Here is a 20,454-nt window from a genome sequence, read left to right on the forward strand (position 1 = left end):
GCCTTTTAATAAACTAAGGGCTTAATTACTAGTCTTTTTAGAAGGTTACTTAAGTAATAATAAAATAGTGACTATTTGAGTGCCACTTTGGTGTTCCCATACAAGGGGGGGCTTCCCTGGCTCAGTGGTAAAGAATCCATCTGCCAGTACAGGAGATGCAGGTTCAATCCCTGGGTCAGGAAGACGCCCCCCTGGAGAAAGAAGTGGCAACCCACTCCAGTGCTCTTGCTTGGGAAATCCCATGGACAGAAGAGCCTGGCAGGCTACAATCCACAGGGTCACAAGAGAGTCAGACACGAGTTAGCAGCCTAAAACAGCATTTTTTAAAATGGACTTAAGAGTTTACCCATTAATGTTTAAGTAACTTTTACAGTACAGATCTGTATTGTCCTAACAGTAGCCACGGATTACATTTAAATTTAAATGAAAAATAATTCAAGTTAAATTAAGTGAAAAAAAATCTAAGTTCCACAAGTATGCTAGCCACCTTTCAGCTCAGTAAACACATACATCTAGGGTTATCAGATTGTATAGTGCAGGTATATAACGTTGGAATTATCGCAGGAAGCTCTATTGAACCGTGCTGATAAACTGGAAAAGGATAGAATGGTTTTTAAAAGTGAATACTTAATGAGAATAGTCTTAACTTTTTTCTCTTTAACTTAGTAAAGTTAATCATAGAATTCTGTCTTTAATATATAACTGCAACTTTATAAAGTACTAGCTAAACATCAGAGCCAGTTTAAATGCTTTACATTCATTGTCTCATCCTTTTTATTTCATCCTTGTATAAGGAATTCTATAAAGTACTCTTGTCTTTAGGTTATGGTTGGATATACTGAGATTTAGAGAGATTAGGTTTCTCAAAATCACAGTGAGTAGCCAGGATATGAACCTGAGTCTCTCAGACTTTTCTGCCCCCATTCTTAAGACTTTGACCACCACGGCCTATACCATATATTGCACTTCTCTTGTGCTGTCCCCAGAGTAATACTAGCAGTCCACTTTTGAATGGCTGTTGCATTCCAGGAATTTTTGATGTATTTCTCATCCTTATAGGAACCCTAAGAACCTTGGTAGATTCATCTCGTTTTATAGATGAGAGAGCTGAGACTCAGGATTTAAATGGCTTGGCAAAGATACCAAAGCTTGTAACCCCAGATTCTCTACAGTGCCCAACTTGCTTTTATATCAATGAAAATGTACATTATTTCTTCTAGAACAACCTGATCCCAGCCACTTAACACAGACAAACATGAAGACCTGGTTAATTTTTATTTATATGAATTGACTTAATGCGAGCAAAAAATGTTTCATCAGGTTTTTTTAACATTTTCATTATTATTACTCTTAATTGATTTTAAGAGTAATTATTTGTGGATTTGTTTGTTTTAGGAGGCAGTTCCCCTGTTATACTCAGCAGATACTTACGGAGCATTGTAATGAAGTATGGTTCTGTAAATTCTCTAACGATGGCACTAAACTAGCAACAGGATCGAAAGATACGACAGTTATCATATGGCAAGTTGATCCGGTATGTACTCTAATGTGAATGTTTAGATTACAAAAAGGTAATTTTTCATCTAATTAAGTACATAATTTTAAAGTATGCGTATATAAATGGCATTCTTTTCCAAGAGCATTTTTTGTCATCTTCGTCATGTCTTGCCTCTTTCTGCGTTGTTTAAATAATACATAGAGATTAATATGATCAGAATTGTTGAATGTTACGTGCTAGGATTACACTTGGTCTATGTGTACATTATGTAATTTCATCCTCTGATTAACTCTCTTGAGAAACTAATATCTCCTGTTTTCAGATGAGGAAACCAAGGTAAAAGTTAAACACCCAGGCTCTCACAGCTTGTAAATGGCAGAGTTAGACTTAAATCCAGGGATAGTTTTACTCTAGACCTACTGCTCGTCAGTGTCCCTGCCAATTGGCTATCTTTGTTAGTATTTGATTTACAGATTAATGCAGTAACCATTCTGACGTGGGTTAGAAAAGACTCATTTACCGTTTTGCCTTCCAAAACCCTTCATTATCTTCTGTAATTTGTGGAACTTCTGTTAAACATTCCCCCACACACACATTTCTTTCCCCCAAGTGATACGTACGAGAAGTATTATATTCTGGATTTAAAATTTTAAGTTCCCTCAAAAATCAAAATTGTCTTTCTTTATAACCAGGTGACCTACAGATTTGTAGAGATGAGTATTTCCATTTCTTTCAGCCAAGCAATTAAGAAAGTACATGACTCCAAATAGGTTAAGATGTATTTGGTATAGGAGTCATTCACCTAAAATCAAAAAGTATAAATAATCTTATTGAGAAAGGGGGCCATAGAAGGAAATATTTTAGAAAGAGTAGAGTCAGTTTGAGAGCATACATCAATTCTTGTGTACCTGCAGTATGCTATGAATGAAGAAAGATAAATGAGATCTACTCTGCCTTAAAGCAGGCATTTTTTTCCTTTAATTGTACCATGTACTCCTCTGGCAGTCTGAACCCTATGGACCCCCTTCTCAGAATATTTTTTTTTTTTTTTGCAGTTGCTTTAATCTATTTATGACAAAGACACAAAATAAAGAAGTTATTTTTAGAAGTAGAATTGTTTTAATATAAGAGTGAAGTAGGCTGTATCAGGATGTCATCATCCCATCTGTTGTCTTTTTGATAAGCACTCAGAGCTCAGCTGTCCTTCCCCGGCGGTGCTAGTGATAAAGAACCCACTTGCCATGTACTCCTCTGGCCGTCTGAACCCTATGGACCCCCTCCTCAGAATAATATTTTTAAATGCATAATCCAAAGCACTTAGGAAGCCCGAGTATATATCATAAAGGTAAACCCAATTATATTGAAATATAATTATCAAAATAGTACAGAAACAGATACAGTATAGTAATATGTTACTTTTTTATAAGCATAGCAACAGATTCTAGTAGCAGATATGATAACTTCAAGAATTTTGAAGTAGTGACAAGCATAAAATTTTGAGATATCCAAAGCTATAATATGTGAAAATATTTGAAATTTCCATTATTAACAGTCACCTAATAGCACCCAATGCTGCCTTGTTAACTGCCTGTATTCAGGATTGAAGGAAATACTGAATATCAGTGTGGTTAGTGAAAATACAGAAGTGCATTTTCAAGTACAAGAACTGCTATTTAGTAAGCAAATAGGATGAGTAAGGCAAAGCATGGGAAATGTGACTAGAAAAATAGGTTGGGATCCATCATAACCTTATCATTGGAAGGACTGATGTTGAAGCTGGAACTCCAGTATTTTGGCCACCTGATGCAAAGAGCTGACTCATTTGAAAAGACCCTGATGTTGGGAAAGATGGAAGGCAGGAGGACGACAGAGAATGAGACGGTTAGATGGTGTCACTGACTCAATGGACATGAGTTTGAGTAAACTCCAGGAGTTGGTGATGGACAGGGAGGCCTGGCGTGCTGCAGTTCATGGGATCGCAAGGAGTCGGACACAACTGAGTGACTGAACTGAACTATGATAAGAAGTATTTTCATTCAGTAGTTATTTACAACATGTCTGAAAAGAAAGCAGCCGTATCAAAACTTCTTTATTACATATATTCTTCTAGCAGCAGTGTATGAGTCCCTTTTGTTTAGCGAGTATTTATTGAGCACCTGCTGTGTGCTTGACCTTTTTGATAGAAGTCAGACTGGGCTCCTGATAATACATGTAATTATTCTTTAGTGAATGCTACAGGAACTCAAAAAAGAGATCCTATTGGAATTGGAAAGCAAGGGAAAGTATGACAAGTAAGCCTGAGATGAAGGAGAATTATATTATTTAGGCAAGACGTTATAGCTGGCCCTCAGGTGAAAGATGACGTGACTGGGCAGTTTGGGTGAAGACTCTGTAGACTAGGAGATGAGGTTCATGAAGTAAGTAGCAAACAGATCAAGGAGGATCTTCTATACTTTGCCAAAGAGTTCTGACTTTTATGCCAGTGTTTCCCAAAGTGTTTTTATGAGAATACTGGTTATGTAAAATGTTAACAGTGGTTACATGTAAAGGGCTTTTATGTCCAGATTAGCTTGGGAAATGCAGAGTCAGTGCTTACATTTAAATATGAGATACAGTGTGTTTTAGAGTTTGGTATCATGGTATTTTTCTATGTCAAATACTATTTGAAAAACTTGTTAAGAAAATCAGTTCTGTTTTTGAATGTATATTTTTAGTGGATAGAAAGAATATATAGAGAGTACCTTAATATTTGAATTGATGTTATTCCAGTGGTTAGTTTCTTTTAACAGGTTTTTTTACCTTTTTTCCCAGTAAAGAACTTTACCCATTCCCCTCCTCAGAATCCAGGCAAAATTAAGTGGATTGCATGAATGTGATATTACCATTTGGAATAGGTTACTCTTTATAAAGACATTGTACTTCTGAAGATATAATATTAATATTCTCATTTGTTTTCAACTTTTCCTTTCACATCTTTCTATTTTTTAATTAATGTGCATGAAATTACTAGGTTTTTAGTTAAATACTTCTATAGTAGCTTGTCATTAGTTTAGAAGCGAATCTTTGTGTACATCTAAAACACCACTATGAATGAAAATTTGTTCCTAGAAGATACTGGGCTAGTCCAAAAGACTTGACTTGCTTATTAAATTATGCAAGCTACTTTGACCTAATGATACTATGATCTAATACCCCAGGCCTATTAGCATCTTCCCAAAGAAGAGTCAGAAGTAATGGCTTTGTAAACTTGAACTTTCAGAACAAATTCCCAATCTAGTTTTATCAGACTAGTTCCAGACCCATTTCTAACTGGTGTAGGTCATCACCATTGGAATTTCCATCAGCATTGGAATTAACCAAAACTGGTCTCCATTAGTCTAGTCTTCCCAAATTCTGCTTCCTTCACACTGTTTACGTTCATCTTTATTCCCTAAAACAGAAATTTAGAGACAGTCTTTCAACATTTTTTGTCTCATCCTGTCATGTCAGTTTTATGTCCCACAACCTCTTTCAGTCCTGACCATGTTAGTTTAAGGCCCATTTCTTGTCTTAACTATGTGGCTGTTGTGCTGGCTCATTAGGAGTGTCCTTACTCTGCGTCTCTCTTTGTTCTGATTCTTCTTCCACACTGTTAATGAATTCTCTTCCTAAAGCCAAGTATATTGTATATTCCCAAGCTTAAAAATCATAAGTGGTTCTTCACTTGCAGGATAAGATTTAGCCCTTCAGTCTAAAATAAAGATGTCAGTTTTTCCAGTCTTTTCATTTGCCACTTCCATGTTTGCAGTTTATATATTTCATCCTATATAGCTTTAGAGTCAGGCGCCTCAGGTTCAAATTCCTGGTAATACTGTCAATAAAGGAAAGTTGTTTCTAACCTTTCTCAATCTTCATGTCCTTTCCTATAATATGGGGGAGGAGAATAATTCTTAACCTTTTAGATTTATGAGATTTAAATGAGATTGATTGTGAATAGTGCTAATACTGATTAGCACCAAATAAGTGGTAGCTCTCCTGGTGGGAGTGTAAAATGGTTTAAACACTTAAGAAACAGTTTGGCAGCTCCTCACATTGTTAAGCACAGAATTGGCATATGACCTAGCAATTCTACTCCCACACATATACCCGAGAGAAATAAAGACATGGGTCTGTGCAGAAACTCATATATTTGTAGCAGCAGCATTCATAATAGCCAAAAAGTGGAAGCAATCCAAATGTTGCTTAATATGGTATAGGCATAAAATGGAATACTATTCAACAATTAAAAGGAATAAAATACTGATATATTCCACAACAGGAATGAACCGTGAAAACATCATGCTAAGTGAAAGAAGCCAATTACAAAAGACTGACATGCTGTATAATTTCGTTTATATGAAATGTCCATAACAGACAAATCCATGGAGAAAGTAGGGGTTCCCAGTGCTGGAGGAAGGGAGAATAGGGAATAACGGCCACTTAGTATGGAGGTTCTTTTTGGGGTGATGAAAATGTTCTCAGGTTAGATAGTAGTGATGGTAGCACAATCTCTGAATATACTAAAAGCCACTGAATCATATACTTTAAAAGGGATGAATTTTATGCTAAGATACTCATTAAAACTTTTTAAAAGGAGGGGATAGCTTTTAATATACCTGTTTTAAGTTTCCTTGAAAGTTTCTTAAGTACAAAGTCTGTGTCATCTTTATTTCCATGTAGCATTCAGTGCCCTTGTGTGTAATAGATGCTTAACAGATGTTGCAGCATGAATGAGTCTTTATGAAGCAAGTTAGAGGTTCTCTTAGGGGCAGGGAATTGGCAAAATCTGTGAAAATGTCCTCAGATTAAACTATATTATCAAAGCACATCTTTGTAACTATTTAAATTCTTATGCCCAAAAAACAGTGACTTTAGAAATAAGAGTTAGCTAAGTTGTCTGTTTTCCCTCCTAGGATACACACCTTCTAAAACTGCTTAAAACATTAGAAGGACATGCTTACGGCGTTTCTTATATTGCATGGAGTCCTGATGACAACTATCTTGTTGCTTGTGGCCCAGATGACTGCTCTGAGCTTTGGCTTTGGAATGTACAAGTGAGCAAATTTCATCCTTGGTTTAGTCTTTGTGAAGTATAATCGTACTGCACATCTTCATTATAACTTTATTCATGATCTGTAGAACCAAATCATTCAACCTAAATTCCCATGATGTATTTCTTATAAAAGATAATTAATTCATCAGATAGAACCCAGGTGTCCAGATTTATAAATTTAAATATTTTGTTGAGCATAATAGCATTTTTGAAAGAATGATCAGTAGGTATTTTTAGGGATGTTGTACTTTGTAGTGTGTAATATGTACTATTTTACTGTGATACTTTGTACCTCAATAAAGATTTTACAGTTGTTTTATGGTTGCACAGTTTTATACAAAACTTACTTTTCAAGTGTGAAAACATCGAGACATGACACCAAATTTTCCATTCCAGTGGCAATTGCACCATTTCCTTACCTATATTTAATGTTACAATCTCATTTAGTAGATTTAAATGATGTTTGCAGTACTTACTATCAAGAGTTTTATTATAGTTTCTAAATGAAAACTTAAACACTTTATCTAGGGTTCCATTTTAGAAAAACTCAGCACTGAGTTTACTCTGTCATCTGTTGGCTCTATTTTGGAAACCTTCTAGTTAATCATTTAAAATTATTTTTTAAGTTTCTTCCACAAGCTGACTGGTTAGATGATTTTTTTTTTTTTTTTTAAACTTCTCGGCAGGGGAATAATTCGGGCTACAGTTTGGGTGTATAAGTATAAGCTGATGGGATATGGTTTTGAGTTTGGGGACCCATGTGTAAGTTGATTTTTATCAAGAGTAAAGATAAAAGCTCCATAGAAATGACTCAATAAGATGGTATAGAAGACAGATGAATGCTAAGATGTACCTGAAGATGATGTGCCATAAATCTAATTCTACAGTACGATTTATATTTCAACCCAGTTTCTTTATTAAGAAAATTTTGAAATATTGAGAAAGGTTGAAATATGAATATAGGATGACCTGTATCCATGCCACCATAGATTCAGCAGATGATGTTATTAACATTTTGTTACATTTTGTGTGTATATACATGCATGCATACAAACATACATATTTATATATCCATACCCAAAACATCTGGAAGTAAATTAAGATGATATTCTACCACTAAGTATTTAAACATGTATCTCCTTAACAGTAATTTTCTCCTACATAATCAAATGCCATTATCTTACCTATAATTCTCTAATTATTTTAGCTATAATTCCCTAATATTCATGTCATAATTTAAAAATTCCCAGTTGTTCCCAAAATGTGCCTAGGCCTTTTTTATCAAACTAGTGTTGAATCAGTGTTGTATTTGTGATTGGGCTCAGGGTGGCAAAGCACAGAGTAGATCAGATGGCTTCTCAAACAAGCTTAAAAGGAATCTGACCTAAAAGACAATTTCCGCCCCCTCAAAGGGAGGAGAAGTACATGGTCATAGTCGCACAACAGAGAGTCAGCCTTTGTAGTCTTCTTTAAATTCAATTTTGAATTTCTGGACAGTTAAACTATGTTCTAGCTTAACTGTTTTACTGTGTGTTATGTTATAGACTTGTTCTAAAAGGGTGGTCCTTTTAAGTCAGTTTTCAAAGTTGCTCCTTTGAATTTTTATGTAGATTCCTAATTACAGGTTTCCCCTGCTATCTGAAAGTAATTATTCCTGTGAAATTTTTCATAAGCTGCAATGGCATAAAGAAGCAGTTACCTTAGGACACATCTTACTAAAGGATGCACAAAATAAATCAAGATAAAGCACAGGTGCTCACATAGCTCAAAGCCATGGCAACTTGGTGCTGAGATGCTGACTGTAGTTCCTGGGAAGGAGCCACTCTCAGGCTTAGAGTGCATGCTGCCTCTGAAATAGCTCCCCGCGAAACACGGAACTCTGTTTTCACTTTCCACAGACACTTTTCGTAAAAGCAGACATCCTTTTCAGATGTCTTTTGGTTGGCAAAAACAGGTACTAATGTAAATCTTTGTAAAAGCTAAGTGGTACAAGGCAAACTTTCAAAAAGCTGGGGATACCTGTAATGGCTTCATACTCAGAACAGTCCTGAGCATAACAGAGGAAAAGACCATTTCTGCCTTCAGAACTTACTGTAAATAGAAAATGCTGAAGATTCAGCTGTTGCATGTGTATTTGTGTTTCTAAACGTTCTTTTTTTTACCCATTTATATTGCACAATCGCAAAAGATCGTGACTTGAGAATAGTTAACAGTATGGGGGAAGGGTTTAAGATTGCTGAATTTTTTTTTCTTTTTCAGTGTAAGGAAGACATTCTGGTTTTTATGCCCTCTTTGCTTTTATTACTTGGCCCCATTTCCTGATCATGCACCCTTTTTTTTTTCTTTTCTTCTTTTTTTTTTTTTAATTTGATTACCCATTTCTCACAGGAAAATTATGCCCATGTACTTTTTATTACCCCAAGGGCAGCTCTAATCTCTCAGATCCTGTTTCTAATCCATGAACAAAATGGAATCAAGACTAGATTAACTGGTATGTGTCTACCTTCTAAGTTGAATAACTTAGAAAAAATAACAGGAGGATATCTGAGGGTTGTAACCAACTAAATAGTCTTACTTAGTTGGGAATGCTTTAAAATGAGTACGCTAAACAGTGCAAATGTCCTTCACTCTTTTCTGTTACTTTTAATTGAAATAAAGTTGTATATCAGAAAAATAATTTTTGTTTTCCCATTTTCCCTTCTGCATTTTGAGCATATCAGATATGAAATTAACATAATTTAGACTGCCTACACTCTTGGCCTAGTTTAAGGGCATAGTTTTTCTGCCTATTAATCATGTTCTTAAGGAGTTGCTAATTGCATGAACTACAATTTTAGAATAAAATAAAGAACTGTGAACTAAGGAGAAGTGAGAACTCAGAAGAAATAGGTATGTCGTGCTGGGCTTTTCATCGTTGTACTTGGGGAAAATTACTTGTTTTAATTTATGCATGTAATTGATTTAAGACTAGACTTCTGTTTGAAGTTTATCTCATAGCTATTCTTTGAATCACCTATGCCAGGCTTTGTTTGACTCCTGAGTTTTTTTCAAGTACTTAATTTCTCTTTTGAATGCTATAGTATTGTTCTATAAGGCCAATTTAAACAGTTTACTTCACTAATTAGGAGTATTAAACTAACCAGATATCCCAGTTACTATCCTTTTTCTGTTTTTCTTTATACATTCCCTTTAGAGGAGTATCTTGAAGATCTCATCCACAGTTTTGTTTCCTTGTAGACGGGAGAGCTAAGGACAAAAATGAGCCAATCTCATGAAGACAGTTTAACAAGTGTGGCTTGGAATCCAGATGGGAAACGCTTTGTGACTGGAGGTCAGCGTGGGCAGTTCTATCAATGTGTGAGTATTTAGTGCCCTACTTCAGATGCCTGCAAATTTACTTAAAAACAGATTTAGTTTTGTAAAAATAAAGAATTCACTTGACTTGATAACTTATAAAATATATGAAAACCCACTTGACTGTCTAAGATAAACATTGTCCAATAGAACTTTCTGTGGAATCTTTTTCTCTTTTAAAAAAACATTTCAAGGGCTTATATGAAGTATAGGCTTTGAATTTAGTGAAACATTAAAAAAAATATTGTCCTACTAAACATTTTGTTCTTATAAATAAATAAGTTTCTTATGTATAGGACAAAAAGGTTTAGTATTTAATTTCTTTGGTGGGGAGGTCTTTAGCCCTTTGGATTTTTTGTATCTCCCTCGGCCTTCCTCCCCCCACCTGCCCCTGCCCCCCACCTCCTCGAAAAATGCTGTATTTCATGAGGAGACTGACTTTAAAATTTTGAGGAATAAAAGTGATGATGAATGTTGCCAGGAAAATTTCCAGTCTTTATTTGAGGTGTCTTCTGATCATTACCTGCTCTATTAATCTTGGAGTGTTGGGATAATAAAAGTAAGTAATAGGTAAAAAGTCTTATGACAAAGTAGACTATGATACAAATGCAGTGTCATTACTCTCTATTACCTAGATTTCATGTCTCATACCACTACCTAGCATGGTTCCAGTAGGTCCTTCTAGATTTATTTAAGACTAAAGTTAAATATCATAACCCCATCAAATCATTCAGTGTAGGTCATTTATCATAAAGACTTCTATGTCGCCATTACAAATTATCAGTTTCATTGAGCTCACTGCAAGACTCATGGAATCTAGTGTGCTATTTTCTCAGCATGGTTGTAAGTCATTTAATTTTTCCCCAGTTGTCCCAATACAGTTTATTGATACACCCCTGATTTTCTTTAAATTATTTTAAGTGGTCAGTACCATTATAATGTACTAATTTAAACATTTTATGTCTGGACTTTGTCTCCATGGGCTAATGCTATACTTCATTGATTGATTGATATAATTGACATATATTGTTACATTAGTTTCAGGTGTATGACAATATAATTCAGTATTTGTATGTATTACAGAATGATTTCCACAATAAGTCTTGTTAATAAACATCACCATACATAGTTACAAAAAAATTATTTTCTTATGAGCATTTTTAAGATTTACTTTATTAGCGACTTTCACATACGCAATACAGTATTATTAACTATAGTCACCATACTGTACATTTTGGCATTTAAGCCATTAGTTCTTAATTCCCTGGATTCAAGGTGGCCTTGTGTGTTTCTCCTGACTTTGCCGTCCCTTACAGTGTTTAATACTTCAGGGTACCTGACTTGGTAGTTCCCTAACCTGTAAAAATAGGATTGCCACTCAGAGCGTTGAATGTTCAGGAAGATAATGACCCTAAGAGCTTTACTCGGTAGAGCATGTTACAAATTTGGTGACTTTTTTAAAACATCATGACAGATTCCTAAGTTCTACACAGCTATAACTCATGTTAGTTAGTTGTCTTTTTACATGTCACAGCTTGTGAACATTACAGTACAAATCCCAGTATAGTGTGTTTTAAAGGGATGTTTAAATTCTTTTCCAAAAATTGTGAGCCCTTGAAACTTAAGGATTCTTTCTTTGTATTTATTGTATTTATCAATGCATGATAGAAGGGAAGATAGATTTGCTGAGATTTTCCCCCTCCCTTTAGGTATTGTAATGAAATTTGACCTATATAAATTTTGATGATTGAAAACACTTAAGGAACAACTAGGTTGAGATCAGTCTCAGGAAGAGATAAATATTACAAAAAGATATATTAAGAGATTCTTTTGGGGGAAAAGAAAGATTCTTTTGGTTCTTTGTTTGCTTTCTGAGTGCTGTTCAGTAATGAAGTTAATAGTAGTTTTCTCCTCAGGATTTAGATGGTAATCTCCTTGACTCTTGGGAAGGAGTGAGAGTGCAATGCCTTTGGTGCTTGAGTGACGGGAAGACTGTTCTGGCATCAGATACACACCAGCGAATTCGGGGATATAACTTCGAGGACCTTACAGATAGGAACATGTAAATATACTTTATGTCCATTAAACAACAGTTATCTGATTTGTATTAAAAGTGTAGTAGAACTTGCTTCTTCAAAAGAAGAGGTTTTATTTTTATTATGTTTTTGGTTTCATTGGTAATTTGGGTGGATAGTCAAGTGGTGCTTAGTAATTATTAACTCATTCTTTTTCTTGGTTGAAATATAGTATGTAATAGTGATCACAGACTTAAATTTGTTGTATTTAAATAATTTGAATGTCTTGATTCTTAGTATGTTGGTTTTGACAAACTATTTTTTGGTTACAGAGTACAAGAAGATCATCCCATTATGTCTTTTACTATTTCAAAGAATGGCCGATTAGCTTTGTTAAATGTAGCAACTCAGGTAAGTTTATTAACATAATTCTCAGGAAAATTTAGCTTAGTTAAAATTTGTGGGGTTTAGTATATATAAACAAATATTTTTATGAATTCTTAAATTTTACTTCATGTGTTTGATCCATAAGTTTGTGGAGTCAGCTGGAAATTTTTCAGGACATTGGCATTTTGCATAAATAGAAATTAGAAATGTTCATCAGGCAAATGCATAGTTACAGGTTACTCTTTAAAATTCTTTTGCGTTAATAAATACTTATATTCTCTTTTGTTTACAGGGAGTTCATTTATGGGACTTGCAAGACAGAGTTTTAGTAAGAAAGTATCAAGGTGTTACACAAGGGTTTTATACGATTCATTCATGTTTTGGAGGCCATAATGAAGACTTCATCGCTAGTGGCAGTGAAGGTAAATTGTGTCTCCGTTGATTCACAGATATATATTGATGGACTGAAAGTTCTATAATTCTCTCAATTTGTGAAGGTAGTCATGATGTTAAATTCAAGATGTTAAATCAGAAATTGTATGAGTCACTTATCCAGCACACTGTTAATGTCCCTTTTCATGGAATGGTTTGAGTCCTTCTCATTGTCACGGATCAGCAGTGCCTGTTGTGGCTGTGTAGAAGTGGGTTTGGTGCATGTGTCAAGTGAAGATGTGGTTAAATCATTACTTTTCTGTAGGTATTTTTCTTTTTGTGAGACTTAACGGTTTTCAGATGTTAATAGTATCTTAGAAATCAAGGTTAATTATGTTTTACTTGATCTTGGACAAAATTCACTATAATCAGATCTTCAGTGGTTCTTTAATGACCAAAGAAAATAATTTAGATTTTCTTTGAGACCATGGGATTCTTAAGGTCTCAGAAAAGCTCAAATTATGGAATTTACTACCTTTTTTAATAACTTACTCTGGTCTAATAACATCAGTATATCAGGCAAGCACGTGCCTCAAGTAGTCTAATTTAAAACAAATTGTTTAAAATATGCAAGCACAGATAAGTGAGGCAGTATTAAAAGTTGCTGTACATTTTAAGGTGATAAAAACAAATAATGGCAGACTATTGAAAATTTTCATTCAGCACATTTTCTTGAGTACCCACTTCGCTGTTCTAGTACTATAGCAGCAAATTACTGAAGTCATTTTTTAAAAACTGAATCTAGTTTTCCAAGATAGACCAAGGAACTGGATTCTGTTGGTGAAGACTTGGTAACATTCAGTTACTGTGTGAGATGTTTCTATTTTCCCTTTCTTGACCAAAAAAAAAAAAATGATCTCAGTAGAAAAGAATCACAAGGTGACACATGAGTTTTTCCTTTGTGTATAAGGTGTATTTAAGGATTGGGACAAAGAGACATTTAGAGATTTAGATTTTTCACATGAAGCATATGACTTCATTCTTTCTTTCCCCTAAAAAAGTCATTCAGATAAGATTAAGAAACGAGACAGTGGCTTGCTAGGTAACAATTGGGAGTTCACTTTTTTCCCATCAAAAAATCTTTTTTATCTGTTAGTTTAATCATGTTATTTTCTTCTAGATTTTCCTTTGGTTTCTATTTGATATGATTTAAACATATTAAGCCTTCTACATGCTTTTTAGCTCCTCCTACTTGAAGATCCTTCCCCATGCGCTATTTAATCCTGCTCCTGGTGGGGTTTTTTACCCCTCTTAATTATGCCTCACAATCCTGTGTGTGTGTGTGTCCAACTCTTTGCGACCCCATGGACAGTAGCATAGGTTGCCATTTCCTCCTCCAGAGGATCTTCCTGGCATGTGTATCTTTGTGTGTCTGTGTGTGTCCAACTCTTTGCGACCCCATGGACCATAGCATAGGTTGCCATTTCCTCCTCCAGGGGATCTTCCTGGCCCAGGGATAGAACTCCACATCTATTATGTCTCCTGAATTGGCAGGTGGATCCTTTACCAACTGTGACAATCCCGTATACTCTTTCTAAAAATAATACATAGCATAGAAGTACTTTTAAAAAATATGTATTGCCACCATTATCCCTAGTGATGCCAATCTTTTTTTTTTTTTTTTGGCCCAAACTAACTTTAGAACTAAGCCTTATGAACAATGTAATTAAGCCACATTATATTCTATTTAGGGCTAAAAATGAAACATAACTGTGAAGGAAAGAGATTAAGATTCTCATGACTCAGGTGGTTTAGAATGGCTCTAAAAATGTTTTCAACACCAAGTGGTTATAGAAAATATGCTATCTCCCAAGATGTCCACAGTAATCCATTCATCATTTATTTGTAAGAAATATATTCTAAGAACCTTCCAAACCCCCAAATACATGAATGTCAACATAAGATAGAGCAATAGGAAGCATTTCTCCCTAAAAGGCCATTACTCCAGCCTTTTCATTGTGCTGATAATAAAGAGAAAAACTTATTTTTCCCTCTGCATAGGCACTGGATTCCTTAAACTGATAAAGTAAGCAGAACTTTATCAGAAGGCCTGTCATTCTGACCTTATCTGCTCAGATCTTTCTTAATTTTTGCTGCATGTTCAATAAATATCCTCCTCGGGTATGTGTTCACAGAAGCGTTTTTCATCCAAATGTAGGCAGATTTCAGTTGCATTCTCACTTTTCAAGAAAGCCTATAATCTTTCTTTGTGGACTTGCTCTGTCCAAGGGGAAGCATAGCTAGTCTGGGCATTTTGTTTTTCCTTTTGTTATTTTTATTTTATTCAAGAAAAATTATTTTCAAAAATGACTGAACTAACAAATACCTTCTAGGAAAGATAAATTCAGTACTTCAGTGAGTTCCTTTTAACTTTCACTTCCCGTACACAAAAAAATGTTCAACAGTGGTTACAACTTTTTCTCTTTGTGAGTTTTGAAACCAGGGCATGTTCTTTTACCACAAGTTTGTTACATATTCACCACTGTAAAGTTTCCTCAGTAAGCAGCACATCTGCTGAAAGTTCCCACATTGATCATGTTAATTGAGTGACAGCTCTTCAGATGGGACACTTTTCTAACTCACCCTGGGGTTCTGCTGTCTGTTCAAGAACCATCACTTACATTTAGTTAACTCTTTATGGTAATACATGGTGTTTACTGTGTGTTAGACTCTGTTCAAAACATTTCTTCATATACAGACGTACTTTATCCTCATAACATGATGAGGTAAGTATGACTCCCCATTTGCAGAAGAAAAGTTGCAGGGAGTGGGACGTGTGCCACACAGGGAGAGTGTGGGCCAATGGTCTGACTGCAGCCCTTACTCTGAACGACTACTCTATACTGGACAGTTGTTGCGTTTTGTTTTTGAAGATTAGTTTATCCAAAGAAACAAAGTTGTTGGGGTTTTTGGTTTTTATGGGCACTTGATGAGATTGTAAATAGACTGCCACACAGTCATATACAGCTGTATAATATACATAATATACAGCTGTATATTATGATATAGCTGTAGGACAGCTGTCTAGCCTCACAAGTAAACACGTGAGCAGGACCTCCTGGATTTCAATCCGAGGTTCACCGTTTACCGGCTGTTAACCATGAGCAGATTGCTTACACTTGCAGTTCATCAGTCACCATCCATAAAAGGGATAAGCACCACCTCCTGATGGTGATGAAGGTTAAATAACGTAGTTATTTAGCACCTAGAACATTGTAAGCACTCAACATTTAGCTGTCATCTTAATTGCCATATTTGAATTTGGATACATTGCTTCTCTGTCACCTCTATTTCCATAGAATTTATCTCCATCCTAGATTTGTTTATATTCAGTGGTCTTCACTGTGATTACACATTATGTATTAGAGAATATTGCAGATTCTGTGATGACTTGCAAGCTAGTCTGTCATTTTTAACAGGAGGAAAATGTGTATTTTATTAAAATTTAAATGGATTTTTCAAAAAATATGTTAAATTATTCACATTTTTGTTGTCCTTTCAAGTCTGATAAGTTAAATGTGTGTGTAATGAGCAGTAAACTTAAAATCATCAATTTTGTTAATCTGTTACACTTTGCCAACTTTTTTCTGAATTACTGCTACTCAGATCACAAGGTTTACATCTGGCACAAACGTAGTGAACTGCCAATTGCGGAGCTGACAGGGCACACACGTACAGTCAACTGCGTGAGCTGGAACCCGCAGATTCCATCCATGATGGCCAGCGCCTCAGATGACGGCACTGTTAGGATATGGGGACCAGCACCTTTTATAGACCACCAGAATATTGAAGGTACCATTGCACAGTATTCTCGTGTTTTCCCAAGTGAAACCTTGCCTACTTTATCATAACATTGGAGCACTTTTAGGCGGTACTTTAAAGTGAAGGATGTAATAGATTTTCTCCCTCATTTAAAGATTGTACACTGTATCTCAATCCACAGGAGTTTAATTAAGCTAATATGCAACAGTATTTTTTTGTTTGTTTTATTGATGACAGTGGTGAGAATAAGCAGGAATATACCACTTCATTTACAGGCAAGTTAGTATTGCCACTTTCAAAATCTCCCTAAAAATCTTGCTTCATTAGGCAAGAAGTATTTTATACTTCTGTGCTTATGAAAACTAGCTAGTATATGAAATTTGAACAGCTTCAGAATGATCTTGCTTATGGTTTTACCCTTACAGATGAATATCTGTTAATACCATGTAGCACACTAGCATGGACTGTGCATGATGGATAGAGAAAGAGAATGGAACTAGAATTCATCATGTACCTATGTGCCTAGTAACCCACTAGGCCCTTTATATACACTGCCTTGCATAACATCTTTATAGCCCTGCAAGAGAAATGGAGAAGTGTTTTTGTCCTCATTTTCAGTTTGTGAAAACTGAAGCATGGCAAGACTAATTAACTTGTAGAGTGCTACCAGGTCTTCAAATCTAAGTTGGAAAGGTGTTTTCCATTACTTTCAGATACCAGAAGAAAGCCCAAAGCCAAAAAGCTAACAGTTAAGGACATAGCTTACTTGAGCAAGATATGCTAGAAAGAGGAGATAATGAGAAATTTTATGTAAATGACTTACCTGTTCTTTTTTCAGAGCAGAAATATTTAGTTTGCTTAGAAAGAAATAATTTACCTAGAAACGGATAAACAGATTTTTTGGTTCACAGTGTGTCCCACCTAAGTGTTTTAGTAAGAAAGATGACCAACTGCTCTCAGTTATTCTCAGAGGAGGAGGGTTATCAGGGTAGCCCAAATGGCTTAAAAGCATGTTCTCTGTGCTTTTATCTGTGTGGTACAAACTGTACCAGATCTCACTGGTAGGTGAGGATATACAGCCAAAGACAAGGGTGAAAAGCATGTAGAGTACACAGCTCAAAAAGTTTGAAAACTACTCTTGAGTTACTCTAGGGCCTTTTTGTATTTGTAGGTCACTACCTGACATGATTTCACTAACACACCTCTGGAATTAGCTAAAATAAAAAATCTTTTATTGAATTCCTGTTGTGTGTGTTTGTTGTCCCGTTTTAGGTTTTAAGGCCTACTCATAGATACTTTAGAGATCTATAACTGAGATTATATGTGCTTTTCTAATTTTATTAGTCATTTTGGAAATTATTTCTTCAAATAAACATTTGATACAAAGAACTAGGAAAATACTAGGTATATAGTAACAGATTTACCTTGTAAGTAGATTTATTTTAGACATAGCTTTAAGGATATGTTTGTGCCTCCACTACAGTGGAATAAGAGTTGCAGTGCTATTTGGTAATTAAATTACTGTGGATACTCATTATGGTAGGTGAGACAAACTTAGTCCAGTTGTAAGAACTGAGTCAAATTAAGCAATTTTCAGTTGTGCTTTGCAAATGGGTATAGCACTAAAAGATTTTCATTTATACCTACAATAAGAAAACAACTTCTTTATAACTACATACTTAGTTACATGCCTTTTATTAAGGTATCCTCTGAGTTCTTTTTCCCCTGCTCGAAAACATTTTTTCTAATTAATACCTGTTTGGAATAGACATTTGGGGAAAATGTAGATGAAGCTAAGGAAATGGCATTCCAAAACCATAAGTACCCTAAGATACTATAAGTCATTTAACTAAAAATACTTAAGTTCCAAAAAGAATTGCTGACCTTTTATTATAACAGTAACAATTCATACTGCATTTTTTTTGAGGACTGTATAAAATGGAATAGAATCAAGTACTCATACATGCTACAACATGGATGAACTTTAAAAACAATATGCTATGAAAGAAGCCAGACACAAAAGAGTACCTACTGTGGTTCCATTTATATGAAAGCATCCCAAAAAGGCTAATCCAAAGCGAAAGCAGACTAGTGATTGCTTAGGATTGTTAATTGACTTCTAATGGTGATGAAGATGTTTTAAAATTTATTGCCTTGATGGTTGTACAATCCTTTGTGAATATGCTAATAACTACTGAATTGTCCAGTTTAAATGGGTGCATTGTAGAGTATGTGAATTATATCAGTAGAGCTGTTGACACATTGTCCTTCACACACACACACACACACACACACACACACACACACACACACACACACACAGAGTAGGGTCATATTGCAGAGTTTCAAACTGAGGCACTAAAAGAATTCAATATTGGATTGGGCAAAAAAGTTTATTTGGGTTTTTCTGTAAAATAGGGAAACTGAACAAAGTTTTTGGCCAACCCAGTACATAGTTATAATGCAGTTTTACCTTGGACTGCCAGATGTTCTTTATTCTCTTCTAAAGTATAAGATTCCAACATGATTATTCACTTGGGTTCTCCAATATTCAAAATAATCATGGGTTTAGACTGTAATATGTAGCCTAGGATGTGATACACAGTTTTAATGATCATGATGAAAATACCAAGAATTTGCCTTGATGTGATTGTTTTTTACTGTTAAGATATTTTGTGATGTCATGATGCTGATTTCAAAACTTTCTAACTGGTAACTTTTTTCTCCCCCCTCCCCTCTTCTTCTTTTCTGCCAATACACATTTCATCTTGTCTTCATTCAGAGGAATGCAGTAGCATGGATAGTTGATGGCGAATTTGGAGCAGACGACTTCTGTTTAACTTAAAATTAGTCGTATTTTAATGGCTTGGGATTTGGTGCAAACAAACATGATTGATAGCTGGACTGACATGCTCGTCATGAAAAAAGAACCATTTCTGAAGCCCGATTGGGGCCAAACATTTACACCTTGCTTCATAGTAACCAGTTGAGATGAAGCACGTCGTTAGAACGTTGTTGGACACCGTGTTGAATTATCCCCCCATCGGTTGTGAAGAACTGTGCTACATTCAGGCTTACCCATTGAACTCAGTATATATATTTTTTTCCCTCCTGCCTTTTGTCTGGCAGGATACCATTCTTGTTGCTCTTCTGTGTAATGAAGTTTAAATGCTTGTTTGGAAAACTTTATTTAACAGTTTAGAAGGCTTGATAGAAAGAGTGCATTAGTCTGAAGAGTATACATTGGATAGGAAAGAATTTCCTTCTTTTGTTTCTCCAAATCTTTCCGCCTTATTTAGCTTGAGATCTTTGCAGCTTGGTTCATGGATTCTAGCCTTGCCCGTTGCGCAGTATATACTGATCCAGATGATAAACCAGTGAACTATGTCAAAAGCACTCTCAATATTACATTTGACAAAAAGTTTTGTACTTTTCACATAGCTTGTTGCCCCGTAAAAGGGTTAACAGCACAATTTTTTAAAAATAAATTAAGAAGTATTTATAGGATTAAAGTGACTTCATTTGTATACATTTGGAATCTAAACCAGCTAAAAAAGAGTTTCCTCTATGACTTAGATACGCAGTATAAACTGATGCTCTTCTGGAATACCACATGAGACATGGTCAGAAACAGTACTTGCAAGGACATTATACAGAAAATTCAGAGTAGTGCTTTGAAGATTATTCCCCTTTTGTTTTATTACTGAAGGAACATCAGTACCTGATCTTGAAGAAATTCAAGATTCAAAAAGAGAATTTTAAATTTGTACCAACATGAGAGATCAGTAGTCCATATAAGTTTTCAACAAATTTTGTTCCAAGTTCTCAATTTGGGGAATCATTTTGGTGTCATCTAGCAAGAGAGTAGAAATCAGCAGATATAACCACTTTGGAAGTTTATAGTATAATTGAGCTTGTTAGAAGAATTCAGCAGG

The 20,454-nt window shown here is 35.1% G+C and overlaps 1 protein-coding gene across 2 annotated transcripts in view; it reads left to right on the forward strand.

Annotated features, from left to right (window-relative positions):
- WDR26 (WD repeat domain 26) overlaps nt 1-20,031 on the forward strand; it is a 35,409-nt gene extending 15,378 nt beyond the window's left edge. For both annotated transcript variants that reach the window (XM_043486027.1, XM_043486028.1), the window contains exons 7-14: nt 1,396-1,534; nt 6,430-6,570; nt 9,807-9,926; nt 11,840-11,985; nt 12,271-12,349; nt 12,618-12,747; nt 16,364-16,549; nt 19,302-20,031. In XM_043486027.1, coding sequence (XP_043341962.1) covers nt 1,396-1,534; nt 6,430-6,570; nt 9,807-9,926; nt 11,840-11,985; nt 12,271-12,349; nt 12,618-12,747; nt 16,364-16,549; nt 19,302-19,327 — 967 coding nt within the window. In that variant the 3' untranslated portion in view covers nt 19,328-20,031. The remainder of the gene's footprint in view (nt 1-1,395; nt 1,535-6,429; nt 6,571-9,806; nt 9,927-11,839; nt 11,986-12,270; nt 12,350-12,617; nt 12,748-16,363; nt 16,550-19,301) is intronic.
- The last annotated feature ends 423 nt before the right edge of the window (nt 20,032-20,454 follow it).

This window comes from Cervus canadensis, chromosome 13, assembly GCF_019320065.1.
Source record: "Cervus canadensis isolate Bull #8, Minnesota chromosome 13, ASM1932006v1, whole genome shotgun sequence".
Lineage (NCBI taxonomy): Eukaryota > Metazoa > Chordata > Mammalia > Artiodactyla > Cervidae > Cervus > Cervus canadensis.